This window comes from Rhinatrema bivittatum, chromosome 2, assembly GCF_901001135.1.
Source record: "Rhinatrema bivittatum chromosome 2, aRhiBiv1.1, whole genome shotgun sequence".
NCBI classification, from domain to species: Eukaryota; Metazoa; Chordata; class Amphibia; order Gymnophiona; family Rhinatrematidae; genus Rhinatrema; species Rhinatrema bivittatum.
In genome coordinates this window covers 441317330-441338945 of record NC_042616.1, presented here as the reverse complement: position 1 = coordinate 441338945, position 21616 = coordinate 441317330, and the positions used below count along the sequence as shown (strand labels likewise).

General features: G+C 43.4%; 1 protein-coding gene across 1 annotated transcript in view; it reads left to right on the top strand.

The window, feature by feature from the left end:
* Positions 1-21616, top strand: part of LOC115084911 (cytochrome P450 2G1-like) — a 94262-nt gene that overhangs the window by 49353 nt on the left and 23293 nt on the right. Inside the window, exons 3-4 of the mRNA XM_029590324.1 lie at positions 1771-1920; positions 17180-17340. Of these exons, the coding sequence (XP_029446184.1) occupies positions 1771-1920; positions 17180-17340 (311 nt within the window). The remainder of the gene's footprint in view (positions 1-1770; positions 1921-17179; positions 17341-21616) is intronic.

The following is a 21616-nucleotide window of genomic DNA, read 5'->3' as shown; positions in this document are numbered from 1 at the left end:
ACGGCAGCTTGCTCTTACTATAGGCCACAGGCCTCTTCTTATCAGTTAGAATAACAAACTTAGTTCCATCCTTCCAGGAATGATGTCATCCGTGCTAGATGATTCTCTGGTAAGTTTAATTATCATAGTGCTTCATAGTGCTATCACTACATATGTGCAGGATATATGCAGTTCACTATTCTACACCTCCCTTCGCCCTATCTAACCCGCCCCCAGTCCTACCTAATCCCCCCACTACCTTTATTTTTTTATTTAATCCTGCCTACAGGCAGGCGTAGGTTGCGCCAGCACGGCCGCTGTGCCGGAGGCCTCGGTTCCGCTCCCTCCCTGCCCCCGGACTTCCCCGCCCACTCCCCGCCCCTTTTTTCAAAGCCCTGGGGCATACACGTTTCCCGGGGTTTGAAAATCTGCCCCTTAATCTCACAAACTAGGGGGTAGACTCATAGGATTTGACAGTCAGGACCAAGGCACCAGAACAGAATCAAAAGTGTGAAGCATGGTAAGACAGGTAGGGCTGTGGCAGGCAGAATTCACGGAATGTTAGAAGGCCAGCAATGTTTAATAACAGACAAGAGGCAAGCAGCAGATTGGGGCAAGCGGAGTCCATTCAATGTCAAAGGCAAGCAATGGCCAGGGAAGGCAGCAAAAAAGCAGTCAGGAATCAAGCTGGGTCACAAGAAAAAGGCATCAAAAGACCAGGAATGCATGGAACCAATCCTGTTGTTCAGCCATTGTGTCCAAGGACTGATCTTCCTTAAATAGAAGAGTAGTGATGTCATCGGGGCATGCCTACAGGAAATCCTGTGCACTGGTCCTATACAACTACTGAGATGGTGAGGGCCCTAGACAAAGCTGCAGAATACATCAGAGGTTTAGGATGCTGGGGAACATGCTGGACTCAGGACTTTGAGGTATGGGATGCTGATCACTGTGCAGCACCCTGCCGTCAGCAGCATGCTACAATTACATTTAATTTCAATTTTATATAGAAGGCATCCTCAACTGTCAGTTTTTGAGAGTGTTCAGTATTCCCACAGAATATTTGAAACAAAATGTTGAAAACATCACATTCTTGGAAAGGTTTTCTTTTCTAATAATTGGCCATTAAGTCTAAGAAACATTTTAGAAGAGCTCAATGTTACTATGCTACACTTGGAAAGAAATAGTAGTTAGTTAGTTAGTTAGTTAGTTAGTTATTTATTTATTTATTTATTTATTTATTTATGGTTTTTATATACCGATCTTCTTACATTATATGTAAATCAAATCGGTTTACAGAGAACAGTTGAATAAGCTTGCTTGTGGGCAATTACATATAACAAAGAACATTTTGAGTAACATATTGTATAACTTTTTTGAATAACATTTAAACATAAGATTGAAATATACATGGCTAAACATAAACATAAGAGCAAAATATACATGGCACAGCAAAGTAGTGAACTAAGATGGATTTGGGTGCCTGGTTTGCTAAGCTTTTTTAGTTTTTCTTTAAAGTTTGTTGCAGAATTTGCCTTTTAGATATTCATTGATCTTTGGGGAAGAGGTGATTTTAGGCCTAAAATAACTAGGATGATAATAGAATGGGCATTTTTATGATTGCTATGTTTCATGTATTCTTTCTTTTCACTGTTGTGTAATATTTTGTGAGGTTACTTCTTTGTGTTAATGCAAATACCACAACTGCAGGTGTTCTTGCAAATATTTTTATAGCAGTTCTTGTTTGGCTAAATTCTCTGGAGAAAGAAAATAAAATTTTTCTCTTTTCAGGAGTTGGTATGCTGAGAGGGGAGAAGTGGAAGGAGATTCGTGCCTTTTCCATTAAGACACTAAAAGATTTAGGAATGGGGAAGAGAAATTTTGAGGAGAAGCTGAAGGAAGAAGCTCAGTGTTTGGTGGAAGAATTCAGAAAAACAAAACGTTTGTATACTTCAGGTTTTCCTAATGTTAAATCCATGTGTCAGAAGTCATTTTACAGAGGGTATACTAATAGCTGTGAAACATGTACAGTATGTGGTAAGGATGTGCTTTCATTTGAAAATGGCATGAAAACATCAACACAATTTTTTATATCGCTTTATATCATTTCCCATTCAAAATTATACAAAAAATAGAAAGAAATATTGTCCTTGTCAGTAAGGGGCCTATTTAGTAAGCTGCATTAATCTGTTGCCATATAGAAAACGGTATTTATCATGCATTAAAAAATGTTAGCACAGAAATAACATGTGGAATATGCAATTTCCACATGTTATTTTCTTGCAGGTTAATCAGGCACAATGTGGATAGGGTAATGAACTGCATCACATGCAAATGCAAGCAAAGCATGGCTTATGTTAAATTTCACAAGCTGCATTATTCAAGAGGAGTAGTTAACTTTCCCCTTGGAGTAGCAAATGCTAATGCACATGCCAATGCTCCCTGTTAGAATTTAAAGAAGCTATATGGCCCCAGAAAAGTCATCTCCACTGAGTGTCCTCTCTCCCAACCTCCTACTCCTCAACCATTAAGGAGGTAATTTTCAGAGTTAAACAGGGGTTACATGTGCCAAAGCAGCATGTGAAGTTGAATTTACAATTTTATAAATCTCAGTAGTATGCACATACTTCAAGTCTTCCATGTAAATGTTAACAGGGAAAAAAGGATGGCATTGAGGCTTTCCAGGATGCAATTGCTATTTTATAAGCATTATATACACATACATTATCAATCTTATCCAAACACTTTTTCACCTGATAATTGACTAACACAATTGAAATCAGAATTGTCATTTGCAGTTTTTTGTGGGTAGTCTGAGGGAAATGGTAGGATTCAGAATGATGTGCTGGGGTAGTGGGATGGTGTCTATATGAACTAGTGAAGGCTTGGTGAACTGCTGGAGGTATCCAAGTACAAACTCAACTAAGTATTTTTAGAATGGTGTATGCACAACATAGGGGTAGATATCAAAAGAAGCTTAAGTGGCCTACATGTGTGTGTGCTACCCGGTGCATGCACATGTATGTCTTATTTCTTAACATGAGCGTGCAGGCACACGCATGTTATAAAATCCAGAGTTGCCACGCGCAAGGGAGTGCACACAATTGTACACCTTGCACACTCCGAGCCGTGCTGCCTTCCCTTGTTCCCATCCCCTAGCCTGACCTTCCCACCCCTTCCACTAAACTTTCCCCCCTAGCCCTACTCTAACCCCTCCCCCCCCCCGCCCTTTATCTTATCTTTTAAGCCTGCCTCCAGGCAGGCGCAAGTTGTGCGCGATGGCCGACTGCCGGCCCACGATCCCGGACACAGAGGAAAAATGGTCGCTATGCCTGGAGCCTGCAACCCCACCCCACCCCCAGACCGCCCCACCCCGGACCACCCCACCCCACCCATGCCCCACCCCTGGACCGCCCCTTTCTGCAAGCACCGGGACTTACATGTGTCCCAGGGCTTTGTGCGCGTCACTGGCCCTTTTGAAAATAGGCCCGGCATGCGTAACCCTTTTAAAATCTGACCCATACTTTTTAGGATAGATTTGCCTGCATTGTTTCCAAAGCATATTCATTGTGGATTTCCTGAAAACCTGACGGGCTAGGTGTGTCCGGAGGACTAGGTTGAGAACCACTGCTTAATAAAATAACTGCCTCCATATTTAATGCTGGGTTATTATGTGCAAATTGTTTCAATTACTATTTGCATAAACTATACGTATGTATTTCTATAAAATGGGTAGAGAAAGTGTTTGCTCCTGCATTTCAAATATACATGCGTACCAAAACATATGTGCCTCACTAACATAAATCTCTGCATGCCCACTTGGCATGGTGTACTGTATACAATTCTGAAAGTAGCAGTCTAAAAAATTAAATTTGATAAGAACCTTGCCCTCTAGCTCATTAGAAAAAAAAGTCCCCTCTATAAGAAAGAGGAGAAAACAGCATCTAGTGTCATTCAAAATCAACACCATTTTAATAACTGGCACTGGCTGGGCAGGAGCAAGTGAGGTTGCTTCTGTCCTCACTAGATCACCAGGATTTCAATTAAGCCTTGGGGAAGAGATAGAGAAGGTGGGACTGGGAGAGTTTTTAAAGGGCAAGTGGTAGGGCCTAAGGGATTCCACTAGATTTCCAGGGATTTCTGGGACACAGGTGGGAGATCTTTACTGGGGCCATGCAGTCTCTTTAAAATATGATAACTTGGAATTGGGTTTTGCCATTGCACATTTCCCCTTATGGCAACAGCCTGAGCACTAATGTGGGATTCAATATTAGTACTTTAGTAAACAGGTCCCCATATCATTTCAGAAAGCAGTAATGCATTTCAAAGTGCTATTTGCAAAAGTATACGCATTGTAAAAAAATAGATGCATTTTATAATGTGAGCTAAATGATAAAAAATGAAAGAAATGATATGCATGAAAAAATGAAATAATATGTCTTAATGTACTGTGCCTTGGATTGTGGAAAGTATGGGAAAGAAATCATTTAAAATCAATCAATAAATAAATACATAAAAATATCATGCACAGGAAAAATATGACAAATGAACATGAAGCAAATTTGTTTTCCATGCATGTACCTAGTATTTGCAAATGCATTTATTAATTGAATTAATTATTTGTTTATTTATTCATTCATGAGTATATATGTAATGCAGGAACATACATACTTTACCTATTTTATAGACATTTATGCATATAGTTATATTAAATAATAATTTTAACAATTGCACATAATAAATGAATTAAATGTGCAGACAGGTATTTATTTATTTATTTATTTATTTATGAGAAGAAGAAGCATTTCTTATAATAAATAGACATTACAAGAATAGCCTTTTTTATTTACTTATTTTGAGTCTTGGCTGTGTTTATCTAGAAATATACACAATTATTTCAGAAAATTATAGCAAAGCCTATCCGATCCTTTCTTTTCTGATATAATGACAGAGCAGAACCTACCTCTTCTGATGCATCACCCTCATATACTCACATGTAAGAATTATCTGGGTTTATACTATACATTTTTAAAGTCTTATATTTTCACCTTTACAACATATACTGAGAGATTATTCCATACATCTATTACCATTTCAGTAAAGAAATATTTTCTTATGTTAGTCTGATTCTATCCCCTTTGAGCCTTTAATCATAACTTGTAATTGAAGAGCTTCCTTTCCATCAAAACACATTTGTTTCTTGTTCGTCATTTTCTACTACATCCGGAGTGTTCATCTATAAACGATAAACTTTTCCTAAAAAGAACAAATCCCTCTGCAATATCATATAATAATATTGAACACACCTAAAACCAGGATTGATCCCTGTGAGGCTCCACTGATGTCTCCACTTGGAGTGAACTTCATTTACCCACTACCCTGCATTGCTTATCACTAGGGGTGTGCATTCGGATTGACCGCATTAGTAAAACGCAACTCATATTTTTTTTTTACTTAAAAAATTGATTCGACATAAACGATCGGATTTCCCACATATCGAACATAGATATGTTCGATATGTGGGAAATCGCGATTGTTGAGCCAAAATAAAAATATAAACCCCCTCACCCTCCTTAATCCCCCCCCCCCCCCCGACTTACCACAACTCCCTGGTGATGGAGCGAGGAGTGAGGACGCCATTTCTGCAATCCTTGGCGAGAAGCATGTGACGTCGGCGGCACGTCGAGTGACGCCGGCGTCACGTGATTCCCGGCTCGTTTGCGCCGGACGGCTCGTTCGGCCCAAAAAGAACTTTTGGCCAGCTTGAGGGGGTCAGGAGGCCCCCCCAAGCTGGCCAAAAGTTCTTTTTGGGCCGAACGAGCCGTCCGGCGCGAACGAGCCGGGAATCACGTGACGTCGGCGTCACGTGATTCCCGGCTCGTTCGCGCCGGACGGCTCGTTCGGCCCAAAAAGAACTTTTGGCCAGCTTGGGGGGGCCTCCTGACCCCCTCAAGCTGGCCAAAAGTTCTTTTTGGGCCGAACGAGCCGTCCGGCGCGAACTCGCCGGGAATCACGTGACGTCGCGTCTGAGTGACGCGGCGCCACGTGATTCCCGGCTCGTTCGCGCCGGACGGCTCGTTCGGCCCAAAAAGAACTTTTGGCCCGTTTGGGGGGGTCAGGAGGCCCCCCCAAGCTGGCCAAAAGTTCTTTTTGGGCCGAACGAGCCGTCCGGCGCGAACGAGCCGGGAATCACGTGACGCCGCGTCACTCGACGTGCCACCGACGTCACATGCTTCTCGCCAAGGATTGCAGAAATGACGTCCTCACTCCTCGCTCGATCACCAGGGAGTTGTGGTAAGTCTGGGGGGGGGATTAAGGAGGGTGAGGGGGTTTAAATTTTTTTTTTGCACATATGTACATATACCCAACTCATTGGATTTTTTTTATGTCCATATTGGCCGCAAGTGGGACCCCCTTTCGGACATAAAAAATATGAACATAAAATTTTGCTCTGCACATCCCTACTTATCACCACCAATTTCTAACCCAGTTTTTGAAATTAGGTCTCATACTTAGTCTGATCAGCTTATTTATGAGTCTTCTGTGCAATATATCATATCATCTTGCTTTGGGTCTGTCCATGAATATGATATCTTTAAAAACAGTGCTCTTCTGCACAGTATTGTTCTTTAAGAATGTACATTCACTTTTAATGAATGCAAACAATACAAATTATATGGCTATTTTTGGTTAATTAAAAAGTCTCTCAACATAAATATTATTTTCATATTCATAAGAACATAAGAAACTGGGTCCATCAAACCCAGCTTCCTGTTTCCAACAGAGGCCAAACCAGGCCACAAGAACCTGTCAAGTACCCAAACACCATGAAGATCCCATGCTACTGATGCAATTAATAGCAGTGGCTATTCCCTAAGTAAACTTGATTAATAGCAGTTAATGGACTTCTCCTCCAATAACTTATCCAAACCTTTTTTGAACCCAGCTACACTAACTGCACTAACTACATCTTCTGGGAACAAATTCCAGAGCTTAATTGTATGTTGAGTAAAAAATAATTTTCTCCGATTAGTCTTAAATGTGCTACTTACTAACTTCATGGAATGCTCCCTAGTCCTTCTATTATCCGAAAGTGTAAATAACCGATTCACATCTACTCGTCCAAGACCTCTCATGATCTTAAAGACCTCTATCATATCTCCCCTCAGCCGTCTCTTCTCCAAGCTGAACAGCCCTAACCTCTTCAGCCTTTCCTCATAGGGGAGCTGTTCCATCCCATTTATCATTTTGGTTGCCTGTCTCTGTACCTTCTCCATCGCAACTATATCTTTTTTGAGATGCGGCGACCAGAATTGTACACAGGTACAAGGTGCGATCTTACCATGGAGCGATACAGAGGCATTATGACATTTTCCGTTTTATTAACCATTCCCTTCCTAATAATTCCTAACATTCTGTTTGCTTTTTTGACTGCCGCAGCACACTGAGCTGATGATTTCAAAGTATTATCCACTATGATGCCTAGATCTTTTTGCTAATATGGAACTCGATATGGAACACAACATCATGTAACTGTAGCAAGGGTTATTTTTAAAATAATGGCCTCCCTGAGACTTTTTGGCACTCTCCCGCCCCCAAGAAAGAAAGCTGACACCACCACAGCCCTCTCTGACCCACCCCCTTCCTGATTCCTCTCTTGCAACCTAAAAGAAAACTTGGGGCCAAACCTACTCAGCTGGACAAAGCCTATCCTATCTGAGACCTCCCTGGGCCCATCCAACCCCCCCTCCAACACTTACCTTTGTGAAGTCTACCAGTTCTCTAAAGGTCAGAAGCAATGCCCGCTCACTCCTGTCCTGTATGTTTCAAAATAGAGCTGGCCTCACTTGCAAATGACACTTTGGTGTCAGCCTCATTATGCCGGTGCCATTTTGAATTATATTGTGACCAGGGCAGGAGCAGATAAGTATCCCTCCAGCAGATAGCAGGGGGAGACCATGAAGGAGTTAGTACAAGGATCTCCATGGTCTAAAAAATTATTCCAGGGGGCAGGCAGGTAATTATAAGTGCCTGGTGAGGCCCCAGCTGGTCTATGATAGGCTCCTCTGGGTAGCATCAGGTCCCAAGTCCACCTTTGGAGATAAGAAATTGCAAGAGGGGATCAGAGAGGGCTACGGATGCTCCAGCTCTCTTTATTGGGGGCAGGAGATTTCCTTAAGTCCTTGGAGAGATCTATGTTTGCTATATTTTTTATTTTGTGTGATTTTATTGTGTGAAGAAAAAAGAAATTAGATCAACTGTTTGAGATCTGCCATGTAATTCCTTATAATTCAGATTGCCTGTGGACGGCATGCGTAACAGTCATCAGTGATATGTGGATCATAAGTGGCTGATGTCTGGTGTTAGGTCTTTTTCATTGGTTAGCTACTTCATAGACTTCCAAATTATTGGCCTTCCAGATATCTCATTAGGTGGGGCTGAGCTTCATGACTATCAGAGGGATACTCTGCAATGTAGCAAGTGGTCACCAATTGGCTAGATTTCATTTCAAATCGGATTGGATGATAAGGCTGAACATGTCAGACCTTAATTGTAATCCTGGTCTGTTTAGCAAAATGCCCACAGTACCTTCCTGAGTTGTATATCTGCAATTATTTGTTTGGACATCTTGTGCTGAGCTGAAATCTTGTATAGGTCTCAGGTCTCTGTCTGCTTCACACTGGCAAATCATGCCCTGCTACAATATAATTATGTACGATATCTGGAACAGTTAAACTAAGATTCATCTTACTGACCCATTCTACTCCTCCCTTCAGTTTCTTACCTTTGTTTCTCTAACTTCTGAGCTAGGAGGAAGAGGGTCTGGATATGTGTCCCTATCTTACAGCATACATCTGTAGGCAGAAGTTAATTATCTCTTATATGAAATGGATTCTTTTTTTTTTAAGTTTAGAAAGGCAAAATTAAATACATTAAAATAAAGGTATATATCTTCTGAAAAGTCCTTACAGGTAGGCTTTACAAGTGGATCTTGGTGCATTGCAGGGATCAGAGTGCATGTACTGAGAGAGACATCTTGCTGCTGAAAGCAGAAACAATAAGCTCCATTAGAATTTCCCTTTTGAACTAAACCTGTTGAATCCTGGAGAATCTGGAGAGCTTTGGGAGTCAAACTGAACCCTTAAATCATGACTCCATGCAAGACAATAGAAGAACTGCTGAGAACAGTTTTATCTAACAGCATGAGAACGTAAAGTAGAAATCAATAGGAATATGGTTACCCTGAAATAAATGTGATTATGCTTTTGTGGAAAAATAGTGGTAACCCAAATAAATTGGCATGTGGTCTGAGAGTGGCACACCCATGGATGTAATACTGTGTGTAAGACACAACTAGAATGCTTTTGTTTTCTCTACAAAAGTTAAGTACAGTAGACCTAGAAGAGCAACCTCACTCATCTCACTAATTATCAGAGGAGTCCTTCACTGTTTTGTTTGAGAAGGAGGAATATACCTCTAATAAAATTCTAAGTGGACTTTGAGCCATACTTTGCATAGAGGTCTATTTACTAAGCTGTTCATTAACAAATGTTAAATATTTACTTGGGCATTTAACACATATTGAAATCATGTTAGTGTGTTACCAAGAACACACTAAATAAAAATCTTACCTAATGCATGTAAAATATTAATGACCTGTGCTGTCTGCAAATGCATACAAAGCAGTTCATAATATTTAAAAAGGAATATTGTGATAAACCTTGAAATCTATAGTAAGTCTTAGAAAATTAACTTCACCTCATGAAGTGTAGTTAGTCTCATTGTAGAGCATTGACATGTAATGTATCTGCCAATGCACTTGGTCCCCTACCCCAGCAACTACAGGGTTCTGATCCCCCGACAGAGAATAGCCCAGTAGTTCTTTCTCTCTACATTAAAACCCTGCCTCCATCCAACTTCCACAAAAAAGACTCCCCCTAGGTTTCCTGTACCCAGCCTGGCCACTTAGTCACCCCCATATTTATTCAAAGGCAGCATCAAGTTCATTGGATAGAAGCCACTGGTGACAAAATTTAAAATATTGCCAGCTGACCCTTGGTTTTAATTTTTCCCTGCAAGTACACTTTAATGTGAATTCTAAAAGAACCACATGGGCGTTCATACGTGTGCAGTTCCCAGATCATGCACATGGATGCGCTGAATTTATAACATATTTGCGTATGTTATAAAATTCACTACAAGCACACACATGTGCACCTGATTTTATATCGGCGATCGTGGAAGGATGGAATTTTCTTAGAAATGTGCATGGACATGATTGGGCCCTCCCATTTTGCTCCAATAAAGGAACGGACTTGGAGATAAGTTCTTAAATTCCTTACCTACCCTGCCTGCCTTTTCCCCTATACTCCTCAGCCTCTAAAGCTCCATCACTGCTCTCTACATTAATGGTGGGGGAGGAAGGGAAATGGAACCAAGAGCTAAAAGAAACAGATAAGTATGAGAGAAAAAATGTGTGAAGCTTGCTGGGCAGACTGGATGGGCCGTTTGGTCTTCTTCTGCCGTCATTTCTATGTTTCTATGTTTTTTTTTGTTTCGGTACTTACTTGCTCTCCCAAACAGTAATAAGTTGCATGGGCTACCGGTGCTCCCTTCAGCAGGACAGTGCCTGGCCCACCCATGTTCCTCCCCACCCCAACAAGATCCCACCCTAGCCCTCCTCAGTGCAACCCTTTTTACTTTGCCGGCTCTTCTGCACATACTGGGAGATACACGTGTGGCCGTTGGCCTTTGAAAACGCCCATGGCAACATCATAGCCCGGCCATATGCATATCTCCTCTTATTGGTGCATGCTGGCTTTTGAAAATGTACCCATTTGTGGGGGCAGAGAGGAGCTTGTGGGTTAGCTGGCTCCATTTTCAATTTTGGTGATGATGGGGCAGGAATGATTAGGCATTACTCTTGCTCAGTGGACATGTGGCTTCTTTCTCATTAGGAGAGGAATCTGAGCGGTCCATGGAGTGGCCCATGGATGGATAGGAATGTGCTTTTCTGGATGTCAGGTAAGGTCAGGGCCGGTGGAAGCACTAGGCGAACTAGGCGATCGCCTAGGGCGCCTAGCATTAGGGGGCGCCGAGCCGCTGGTAGCCGATAAGAAGGCTCATAGGGCCGCCGAAGATCGGCAGGGCCGTGGAGGACCTCACGTCACCACGGCCTGAAAAAAAAGGTCGCTCTAAGCCTGCAAAATCCCCTTCTCCTTCCTGCCCCCGCGGCCCCGGAAGAAAAATGTTGCCGGAGCCACGTGGGCAGGAAGGGGGAGGAGCATCAGCCGTGTGCCGGAAGAGGAGCATCAGCCGCGTGCCAGAAGGAAGAGGAGCATCAGCCGCGTGTCGGAAGGAGGAGGAGCATCAGCTACGTGCAGAAGAGGAGCAGGGCTTACAGGTCGCAGCGAATCCCACATTGCGGGCGGCACGAGAAGACCAGGGCCGCTGCAGAGCCCATCCTGCGGCGACCCGCGAAGAGGAGGCCCAGAGGTGAGAGAGAGGCTGAGGGTGTGTGTGTGTGCGCGCGTGTATGAGATGAGATGAGTTGAGTTTGTGTGTGAGAGTGAGTTGAGAGACTGTGTGTGGGAGTGAGGACCTGAATGTTTGCAGAGACAGCATGTGAGAGCCTCTGTGTGTGTGTGTGTGTGAGTGTGTGAGAGAGAGACAGCATGTGACAGTGAGAGCCTATGCTTGAGCAAGACAGCTTGTGGGAGTAAGAGAGAGCCTGTGTGTGTGAGTCAGACAGCATGTGCCAGTGAGAGACTGTGTGTATGAATGATTGTATGAGAGAGAGCATGTGACAGTGAGAGCCTGTGCTTAAGCAAGATAACATGTGGGAGTGAGAGAGAGTCTGTGTGTGTGAGAGTCAGACAGCATGTGCTAGTGAGAGACTGTGTGTATGAATGATTGTATGAGAGAGAACGAGCCTGTGTGTGTGTGTGAGAGAGAGAGAGAGAAAGCATGTGAAAATGAGAACCTGACTGTGATTTTGAGGGAAGAAGACAGATGGAGAGAAAAGAAATAGAAAAAAAGACAATATAAAAGGAATTGGCAAAAAAAATAAGAAAGGAAAGGTGGAAAAAAAATCCTGTGACCAACCGATTAGAAAACTAAGATCAGACAGCAAAGTAAAAAAAAAAAATTACTTTTTACTGATTGGCACATGTAATCTTTGGGAATGTGCAAGAGTAGTACTTTCTCTATGCACAATGTAGGAGATCAGCATGGAGGAAATGGAAGCCCACGGGGCCTGCAGAGAGGAGGCAGCAGAATGGGCTTCAGTGCCAGTAGCAGCAATCACCAATCAGTGCCTCCCCAATAGCCACGCAGCAGCAGTGACAGTGGCAGCAGAGGAATGAGAGAGGCTCTGAGGTTGCTGGCAAAAGAAAGAGAGGGGGTCTGCCTTTAGTGTGTGCATGTGTATGAATGGGAGACTGCCTGGGGGTGTATGTGTGTGAATGCATTGGTGCCTGCCTGAGGGTGTGTCTGTGTATGAGAATGAATTGGTGCCTGCCTGGGGGTCTGTGGGTGTGAGAATGAATGTGTGCATGCCTGGGGGATGGGGAGGGAGTGGTGTGAAAATGAATGGGAGCCTGCCCGGGGGTCAGTGTGAGAATGATTGGGAGCTTGCCTGGGTATGTGTGTTTGTGTGTATGTGAGGAAGCCAGTGAGAGTGAGAGCATGAGTGTGTATGAGAAAATCCAGGGGTGTAAGAGTGTGTGGGGGGGGGAGTGTGTGTTGGGGAGAGAGTGTCTTACATCTGAGAGTGTGTCAGTGTCTGTGAGAGCAAGAGGTTATGGTGGGTATAAGAGCATGAATGTGTATGTATGTGACAGTGTATGTGTGAGAGAGAATGGACATGTGAGTATGTGTGAGAGAGAGAGGATAACCTCCTAATCCTAGACAATATCAGGGTGACTGGAAATCAAGAGCTTCCATGCATGGACAGCAGGGGCTTTTTAAAATCCTTATTAGTTTTAATTATTGGGTGTTATTTGATATATGTGCTGTTTTGAAATATTTTATTGGTGTTTGGGAAATTGTAAAAAATGTATATGATTTTAATTAATAGAAATTCTATTTATCAGTAGTTTTAAAATATTATTTTATTAGTATGGTTTTACTATTATAACTGATGCTTATGTTTCTTGATTTTATTGTTTTATGAGGAATGGTGGTTCTGTTTTTCCATTATTAATACACAGAGTCTGGCTTCTTGGGGTTTCCATTTCAGTTTTTTCTAATTTGTGCTCCTTTATTTTGTATTCTGTATTTGGTGAGAGTCTGTTTCTGCTCTGTGTGTGTGAACATGATGAGAGATTCTGCTAGCATGTAGTGTCTGTATAGGGATCTATAGCAATTAGGGATGTGAATCGTTTTAGGACGATTAAAATTATCGTCCGATAATTTTAATATCGTCTTAAACCGTTATGGAACACAATACAATACAGATTCTAACGATTTATCGTTATAAATCGTTAGAATCGTGAGCCGGCACACTAAAACCCCCTAAAACCCACCCCCGACCCTTTAAATTAAATCCCCCACCCTCCCGAACCCCCCCCCAAATAACTTAAATAACCTGCGGGTCCAGCGGCGGTCCAGAACGGCAGCGGTCCGGAACGGGCTCCTGCTCTGAATCTTGTCGTCTTCAGCCGGCGCCATTTTCCAAAATGGCGCCGAAAAATGGCGGCGGCCATAGACGAAAAAGATTGGACGGCAGGAGGTCCTTCCGGACCCCCGCTGGACTTTTGGCAAGTCTCGTGGGGGTCAGGAGGCCCCCCACAAGCTGGCCAAAAGTTCCTGGAGGTCCAGCGGGGGTCAGGGAGCGATGTCCCGCCGCGAATCGTTTTCGTACGGAAAATGGCGCCGGCAGGAGATCGACTGCAGGAGGTCGTTCAGCGAGGGTTCCGGCGCCTCGCTGAACGACCTCCTGCAGTCGATCTCCTGCCGGCGCCATTTTCCGTACGAAAACGATTTGCGGCGGGAAATCGCTCCCTGACCCCCGCTGGACCTCCAGGAACTTTTGGCCAGCTTGTGGGGGGCCTCCTGACCCCCACGAGACTTGCCAAAAGTCCAGCGGGGGTCCGGAAGGACCTCCTGCCGTCCAATCTTTTTCGTCTATGGCCGCCGCCATTTTTCGGCGCCATTTTGGAAAATGGCGCCGGCTGAAGACGACAAGATTCAGAGCAGGAGCCCGTTCCGGACCGCTGCCGTTCCGGACCGCCGCTGGACCCGCAGGTTATTTAAGTTATTTGGGGGGGTTCGGGAGGGTGGGGGATTTAATTTAAAGGGTCGGGGGTGGGTTTTAGGGGGTTTTAATGTGCCGATTTTTCGATTTTTCGATTTTTCACGATTTTTCACGATTTTTCACGATTTTTCACGATTTTTCACGATATTTTACCCCCCCAAACGGCAACAATACGATTCCCTCCCCCTCCCAGCCGAAATCGATCGTTAAGACGATCGAGGACACGATTCACATCCCTAATAGCAATCGGGTTTGTTTTGTTTCCTCAGTAGGTGATGTATTGGTATTCTAGGACCCAGTGTAATATTTATCCTTGCTTATTCACAGGTAGGGTTATTATTGATTGAATCCTTGGTGTTATTACTGGTATGTTATGATGGGATTGCAATATAGATTTTGAGTGTCTTTTTTGCGGGGTTTTGTGTTAGTTCACAATGTGCCTGGCAGTGGAAGGTGTTTGTGCTGCTGTTACTGTGAGGTGACACCAGAATTTGAAAATATCTTTTAGTATGATGAGCTGTAAGAGAAACATTCAAGCTCCATTGTTTGGGGGAATTTCAGTGGATGCACAGAGTTACAGAACTGGAGGTGCAGGATTTATATTGACAGTCTGTCCCTTCCTATATATTCCAGACTTCACTTTCATAGCCAAATAGAATTAGTTGAATGAGGCTATCAAATAATTTTATAGTGTGAAACTGGCCAGCTTTTTAAAATTACGCAGAAGACCCTTTGGACTTTATTAACACTTTTTTTTATAACCAATTTTAAAGCATTTCTTCATCACACCCACCTAGAGGTGGGTGTGATGAAGAAATGTCATTTTGGCTTTCCCCCCAAATTCTTCTGTTTAGAGATGCCACTGATTTTCTGTGACCTTAAACATTAGTACAAGAAGGATTAAGGGGGGAGGGGGTGCTGGAGAGGCACACAAATGCATGGCCCCTGGGCACCGGAGACCACTGGGTGCGAGTCATATGGGGCCGCAAGCGATGGCAAAGAGGAGTGGAGATTTGGCAGGCCGCAAGCAGTGCCCAACCTGCTCGCGACCCAGAAAACCGCACAGTCAGCGGGCGTGATCGAGAATGAGATAGGAATCGGGGCCAAGACCGGGGGGTGGCGGCGCAATGGGGGGGGAGGGGGCGCAAGGGAGAAGGCTCGCCTAGGGCGCCTAATCCCCTTGCACCGGCCCTGGGTAAGGTAAGAATTTCCATGCAGGAGTTTGGGGCCTATTCTACTAGGGGAGAGCTTTTCTAGGGAGGGTTCTTATTCCTAAGTAGATGCAGAGATACAATCTTATTTTGAAGGGGGTAGGATATGCTGAAGGAAATCAGAAGTCAAGGATTGCTGCCCTTTTAAGAATTATGGCCCTAGGGGGGCTGGAAACATTTCAAGTATTCTCAAGGCCAGAAACACATAGACGTTACTCCACAGGTAACATCCACTTTTTACCAGATTAGGAAACTCAGGATTTTGCATGTTGCCTGGCACATATATGGAGGATACTAAGTGACTGCTTCTAGAATTTTCTAAAACGTAATATTAATATTCCTCATTCCCCTCTTGAAACCTCATGTGCAATGCACTCAGAGGTTTTACCACATACTCTTGTCAAAGTACATATCCCAGACAAGAAGCCCCTGTCTTAGGTTCGGTCAATCAGGTAGGGACTAAGGCACTGATCCACTGTCTCCAACCTGTTACCCGTCAATGAGCACTTCCCTCTTCCTGGGGACCAGGTAGCTCAGGAAAATCAGCATTCTCTGTATGGAGCAGAGAGGAATACCGCTCAGAAGCCTGGGCAAATAACAGAATGGTATTGTGAATTTGAGAATTTGAAATAAAATTGGTAAAGAAATGGTGAAACAAAGCACAAATACATGACAGGCAACAGGTTAACAATAATAGTATGCAATAGAAAACAATAAAAAAATCCTAATGTCCCTTGCAATCCTTCTCCCAGAGTCTTAAACCAATTAGTGAATGCATACCACCAAGTCCAAACTGAAGTATCAATTCCTCCCTTAAAATCTTCAATATGCAGTTTAGCTAAAGATTGTATCTTGTCCATTGCATTTTTAACTATTTCTGATCTATTAACAACAACAGTATAACATTCACTACTGTTATGTAATGCACATAATCCTCCCTCCTTACCAAAAATATAATCAAGTCCTTGTCTGTTATATTTGGAAACTATAGCAAGTTCATTAATTTGCAGTTGAAGTGCTTCCTAGGGGTGTGCATTTGTTTGCAACATATTGGCAACCCACAATGTATATGACCTATTTGTTGTAATCATGGGGGTCATGAAACATATGATGAACCCCCACGAATACAACCTATCACTAACAAATAACCCCCCACCCTCCTGACCCCCCCCCCCCCAAGACTTGCCAAAAGTCCCTGGTGGTCCAGCGGGGGTCCTGGAGCGATCTCCTGCACTCAGGCTGTCGGCTGCCAGTATTCAAAATGGCACCGATAGCCTTTGCCCTTACTATGTCACAGGGACTACCGGTGCCATTGGTCAGCCTCTGTCACATGGTAGGAGCAATGGATGGCTGGCCCCATCTTGTGCTCCTACCATGTGACAGGGGGCGACCAATGTCACCGGTAGCCCCTGTGACATAGTAAGGGCAAAGGCTATCGGTGCCATTTTGAATACTGGCAGCCGAATATACCAAATTTCCTTGATAACCTCTGGCACAATTACACATTATGCTAACCCACAACTGGAGGCTGAAAGGCATTTCCCCACAGAATTTCTCCAAGGGCAAATTTTAGTGACCAGATGCTATTTACAGGGTCCCTTCACATGTGCTTAAATTATATGTTATCATTTTAACATGCACGGCATCCACGATTTCATTATAAACATTGTGACTGTTATTTTTACAGCTATTGATATACTACTGAAGGACATTTTCTATCTATATTCCCTAGAGCTACCTGTGGACCCTAGCTCCTATCTGAGCCAAGCTACTTCCAATATCATTTGTTCTGTTGTCTTTGGGATGAGATTTGATTATGGAGATAAAGAATGGGTGACCATACTCAACAATATGAAAAAAAGCTTCCATATCATGGGCACCTTCTGGGGACAGGTAAGTTATTGTTTACAATTAAGAAAGTCCATCAAGGGGTGCTCTTGCCCTGAGACCAAGATGGCCGCTTGAGATTTGGCTCCGAGAGAACTTGCTCTTTTGTGTTGGGGTTTCAGCGGCTGATAGCGATTTTTCACCATTTAGCAGCCTGGTGAGTAGTTAATTATGGCATCTAACAAATCCAGAAAATAGAAGCTGCATTCGCGGCAGCGGCCGAGAGCAAGAGAATGAGGCAAGATCCGCCTTCCCCAGATAAGGCCTCTCCGCTGAAAAGCATGGCGTCCACAGATCTAGTACTCGCTGAACTAAAACAACTTAAGGATATGCTACAATCTAATATGGATACCACTACAGCGATCCAGACAGATCTTCATTCTCTGACTTCTCAAATGGAAAACCTAAACACAAGACTGGAAGATACTGAAACGCAGGTTTCGTCTCTACTACTCACCATCGCGCCGCTCCCAAAACTGGAAAAAGAAGAAGAGTCACTGCATCATGACCTGGAAGATCTCTCTAATCGGAATCGCCGGAACAATGTCTGGCTACTAGGGATGTGCAGAGCAAAATTTTATGTTCATATTTTTTATGTCTGAAAGGGGGTCCCACTTGCGGCCAATATGGACATAAAAAAAATCCAATGAGTTGGGTATATGTACATATGTGCAAAAAAAAAATTTAAACCCCCTCACCCTCCTTAATCCCCCCCCCAGACTCATATTTTTTTTTTACTTAAAAAATTGATTCGACATAAACGATCGGATTTCCCACATATCGAACATAGATATGTTCGATATGTGGGAAATCGCGATTGTTGAGCCAAAATAAAAATATAAACCCCCTCACCCTCCTTAATCCCCCCCCCCCCGACTTACCACAACTCCCTGGTGATGGAGCGAGGAGTGAGGACGCCATTTCTGCAATCCTTGGCGAGAAGCATGTGACGTCGACGTCGGCCTCCTGACCCCCCCAAGCTGGCCAAAAGTTCTTTTTGGGCCGAACGAGCCGTCCGGCGCGAACTTGCCGGGAATCACGTGACGCCGCGTCTGAGTGACGCGGCGCCACGTGATTCCCGGCTTGTTCGCGCCGGACGGCTCGTTCGGCCCAAAAAGAACTTTTGGCCAGCTTGGGGGGGCCTCCTGACCCCCCCAAGCTGGCCAAAAGTTATTTTTGGGCCGAACGAGCCGTCCGGTGCGAACGAGCCGGGAATCACGTGATGCCGGCGTCACTCGACGTGCCGCCGACGTCACATGCTTCTCGCCAAGGATTGCAGAAATGGCGTCCTCACTCCTCGCTCCATCACCAGGGAGTTGTGGTAAGTCGGGGGGGGGGGGATTAAGGAGGGTGAGGGGGTTTATATTTTTATTTTGGCTCAACAATCGCGATTTCCCACATATCGAACATATCTATGTTCGATATGTGGGAAATCCGATCGTTTATGTCGAATCAATTTTTTAAGTAAAAAAAAAATATGAGTTGCGTTTTACTAATGCGGTCAATCCGAATGCACACCCCTACTGGCTACTGGGTATCCCTGAAGGTGCGGAGGATAACTACATTATTCACTTTTTGACCCAGATGATTTCTGCTGCATTAAATATCAAATTTGCTCTCCCATTTGATTGGATTGGGCGCACTGTATATCATCGCGGACAATTCACAACTCCATGTACCCGAGACCTATCATTTTTAAGGTCCTGCGATATCCGCAAATACTGCAAATTTTTAAAGTGGCAAAAACTAATTTGCCTCTCAACTATCAAGGGACTTCAATTTTATTTGTCCCGGACTTAGCGAAAACAACGGCTGCCAGGCACAAGGCCTTTCATGCACCCCGTCCCAGACTTCATTCTCTAGGTGCGAAATTCGGCCTGCTATATCCCACTATGATGCGGGTCACCTACCACAACCAAACCAAACTCTTTCATGTTCCTGATGATCTAGATGACTTTCTGAAATCCTTTGAGCAGGCTCAAGAGATGGTCACCTGAACAGATCTCTGCTGTGTCTTTTCCATTTTTGATTGCTTTGTTACTTAAATTAGTAACTGATTTCACACATTTGTAAAGGCACTTGGACCCTGTCGGTGTATACATCGCTATCTGGGATTATGTGCAATTTAATTGTACTCCTGTTGACTCAAAATCTATTGAGGCTTCCAGATATGATCCCTGTGTTTTCTTGTTCAATTGTTTTTTTTTTTATTCTTCTATATATCACCTGGGATCATCGTTTTTTCTTTTCTTTTACACACTACTCTAGCTGTCCCCTGCGATCCTCTTTGTTTCTCGATTACTCAGTGTCTCCAGTGAGTGATTCTCAAGATGTCTATGGTTCACCTTGAGTCCCTTTTCTTGATTGATAGGCTGCTGGCTCCTAGAAAAGGTGCTGGCTTATTATTTTTGCTATTTCCCATTTATAGGTTCTGCTTGGCTACATAGCCAATTCTTTTTGCTTTTTCTTTTTTCTTTAAATGCTATGGGTACTCTTTTTCACCTGTTTCTTTTTTCCTTGGATCCTAAGAACTCAGTCTCTCTTATACTTTGCTATGTAGCTCTTCTTATCAGCCACATCATACAGTCTCATCCTTTTCATAGATGGCATCCACCATATATTCAATCATGATAGCTTCACTGAATGTTAATGAGTTTTCACATTCTATCAAGCGCAAGAAGGTTTTGACTTATCTTCACTCATTGAAAGCAGACATTGCTCTAATTCAGGAAACTCATCTCTCAACAGCAGAATCACTCAAGCTTAAGCAACAATGGGTAGGCCAAGCATTCTTTAGTCCAGCGAACAGAAAAAAAGGAGGCACGGCTATCCTGCTTCACAAATGTCTCGATGCCACAATTACCCACCAGTCCGCTGATATTGACGGAAGATGGAATCTTATACAAATACAGATTCATAAAGAACTCTACACAATTCTTAATCTTTATGCACCCAATACAGACACCTCGAGTTTCTTTCAGGATGCTTTTGCTCAACTACTCTCCATGGAATCCTCCCCCTGTATTATAGGTGGAGATTTCAACCAGCTATTGGATCCCATATTGGATAAGAAGACAGAAGCCCGCATCACTAAATCCAAATCCACTCAAACCTTACATCATCTCATGGCCCAATTTGGACTTGCCGATCCTTGGAGGCTGCAGTATCCTACAACGGAATATTTCACTTTCTATTCTTTCCCACACTCCTCCTATTCACGAATAGACAGTTTTTTTGACTTCACATAGTCTGATTCCTCACATCACATATACTCGAATATGTCCTATCCTGCTCTCTGATCATGCTGCAATTCTCCTTAAATATAATCTCTGCTCATCTATTTTGGTGGACAAACAATGGAGATTTAATTCCTCGCTTCTAATGGAACCTGACTTTCCTGACTTCATAAAGAGCAAAATTGCAGAATATTTTCAGCTTAATTCTATCCCTGATGTGATACTTATTACTTTTTGGGAAGCTTTCAAAGTTACGTTATGAGGAGAGATCATCAGCTACTTGTTTCATCACCGTCGCTCTCAAGCAAAGGAGCTATTAGCTCTTCAATAACATGTTGCTGATTTGGAGCAACTTCACATTAGATCTCCTATAGATTCATCATTGCTACAGCTTCACAAAGTGAAATATCAATATAATCAACATCTCAGTTCCCAAGTCCAACTTCACCCTTTCCATTCTAAAGCTCAATATTATGTTGGAAACAGTAAATGTGGTCATCTTTTAGCCTCCTACCTCAAGAAAAAGACTGACAGGTAACGTATCATCAAACTCGTCTCCCCTTCTGGACAGTAGGCCACTACGGACTCTGACATATTACAGGTCTTTCGTGATTTCTATGCCTCGCTTTACAAATCTGAAGCCTGCCCATCTCAGGAAGCGATCCAGAACTTTTTCTCTCGCTTCTCTCACCCTACTTTAACCACAGATCAGATGAATCTACTAGATGTTCCATGTACTTCCAAAGAAATCAAGGCTGCCATTTCCTCTCTTGCTGTTGGCAAAGCGCCTGGACCAAACGGATTCACTTTGGACTTTATCATGCTTTCAAGTCAATTCTTACACCTCATTTATTGCCTTACTTCTCTTCCAGACTTTCACAAGATTTTACCACCTCTGCTTTTACAGATGCTTGCATAGTAGTGATTCCAAAGCCAGACTGGTACGACACCAATCTGGCTAATTATAGACCCATCTCACTTTTAAATATGGATTATAAAGTTTTTACCAAGATCTTAGCTACTCGACTTTCCAAGGTTATGGCTTT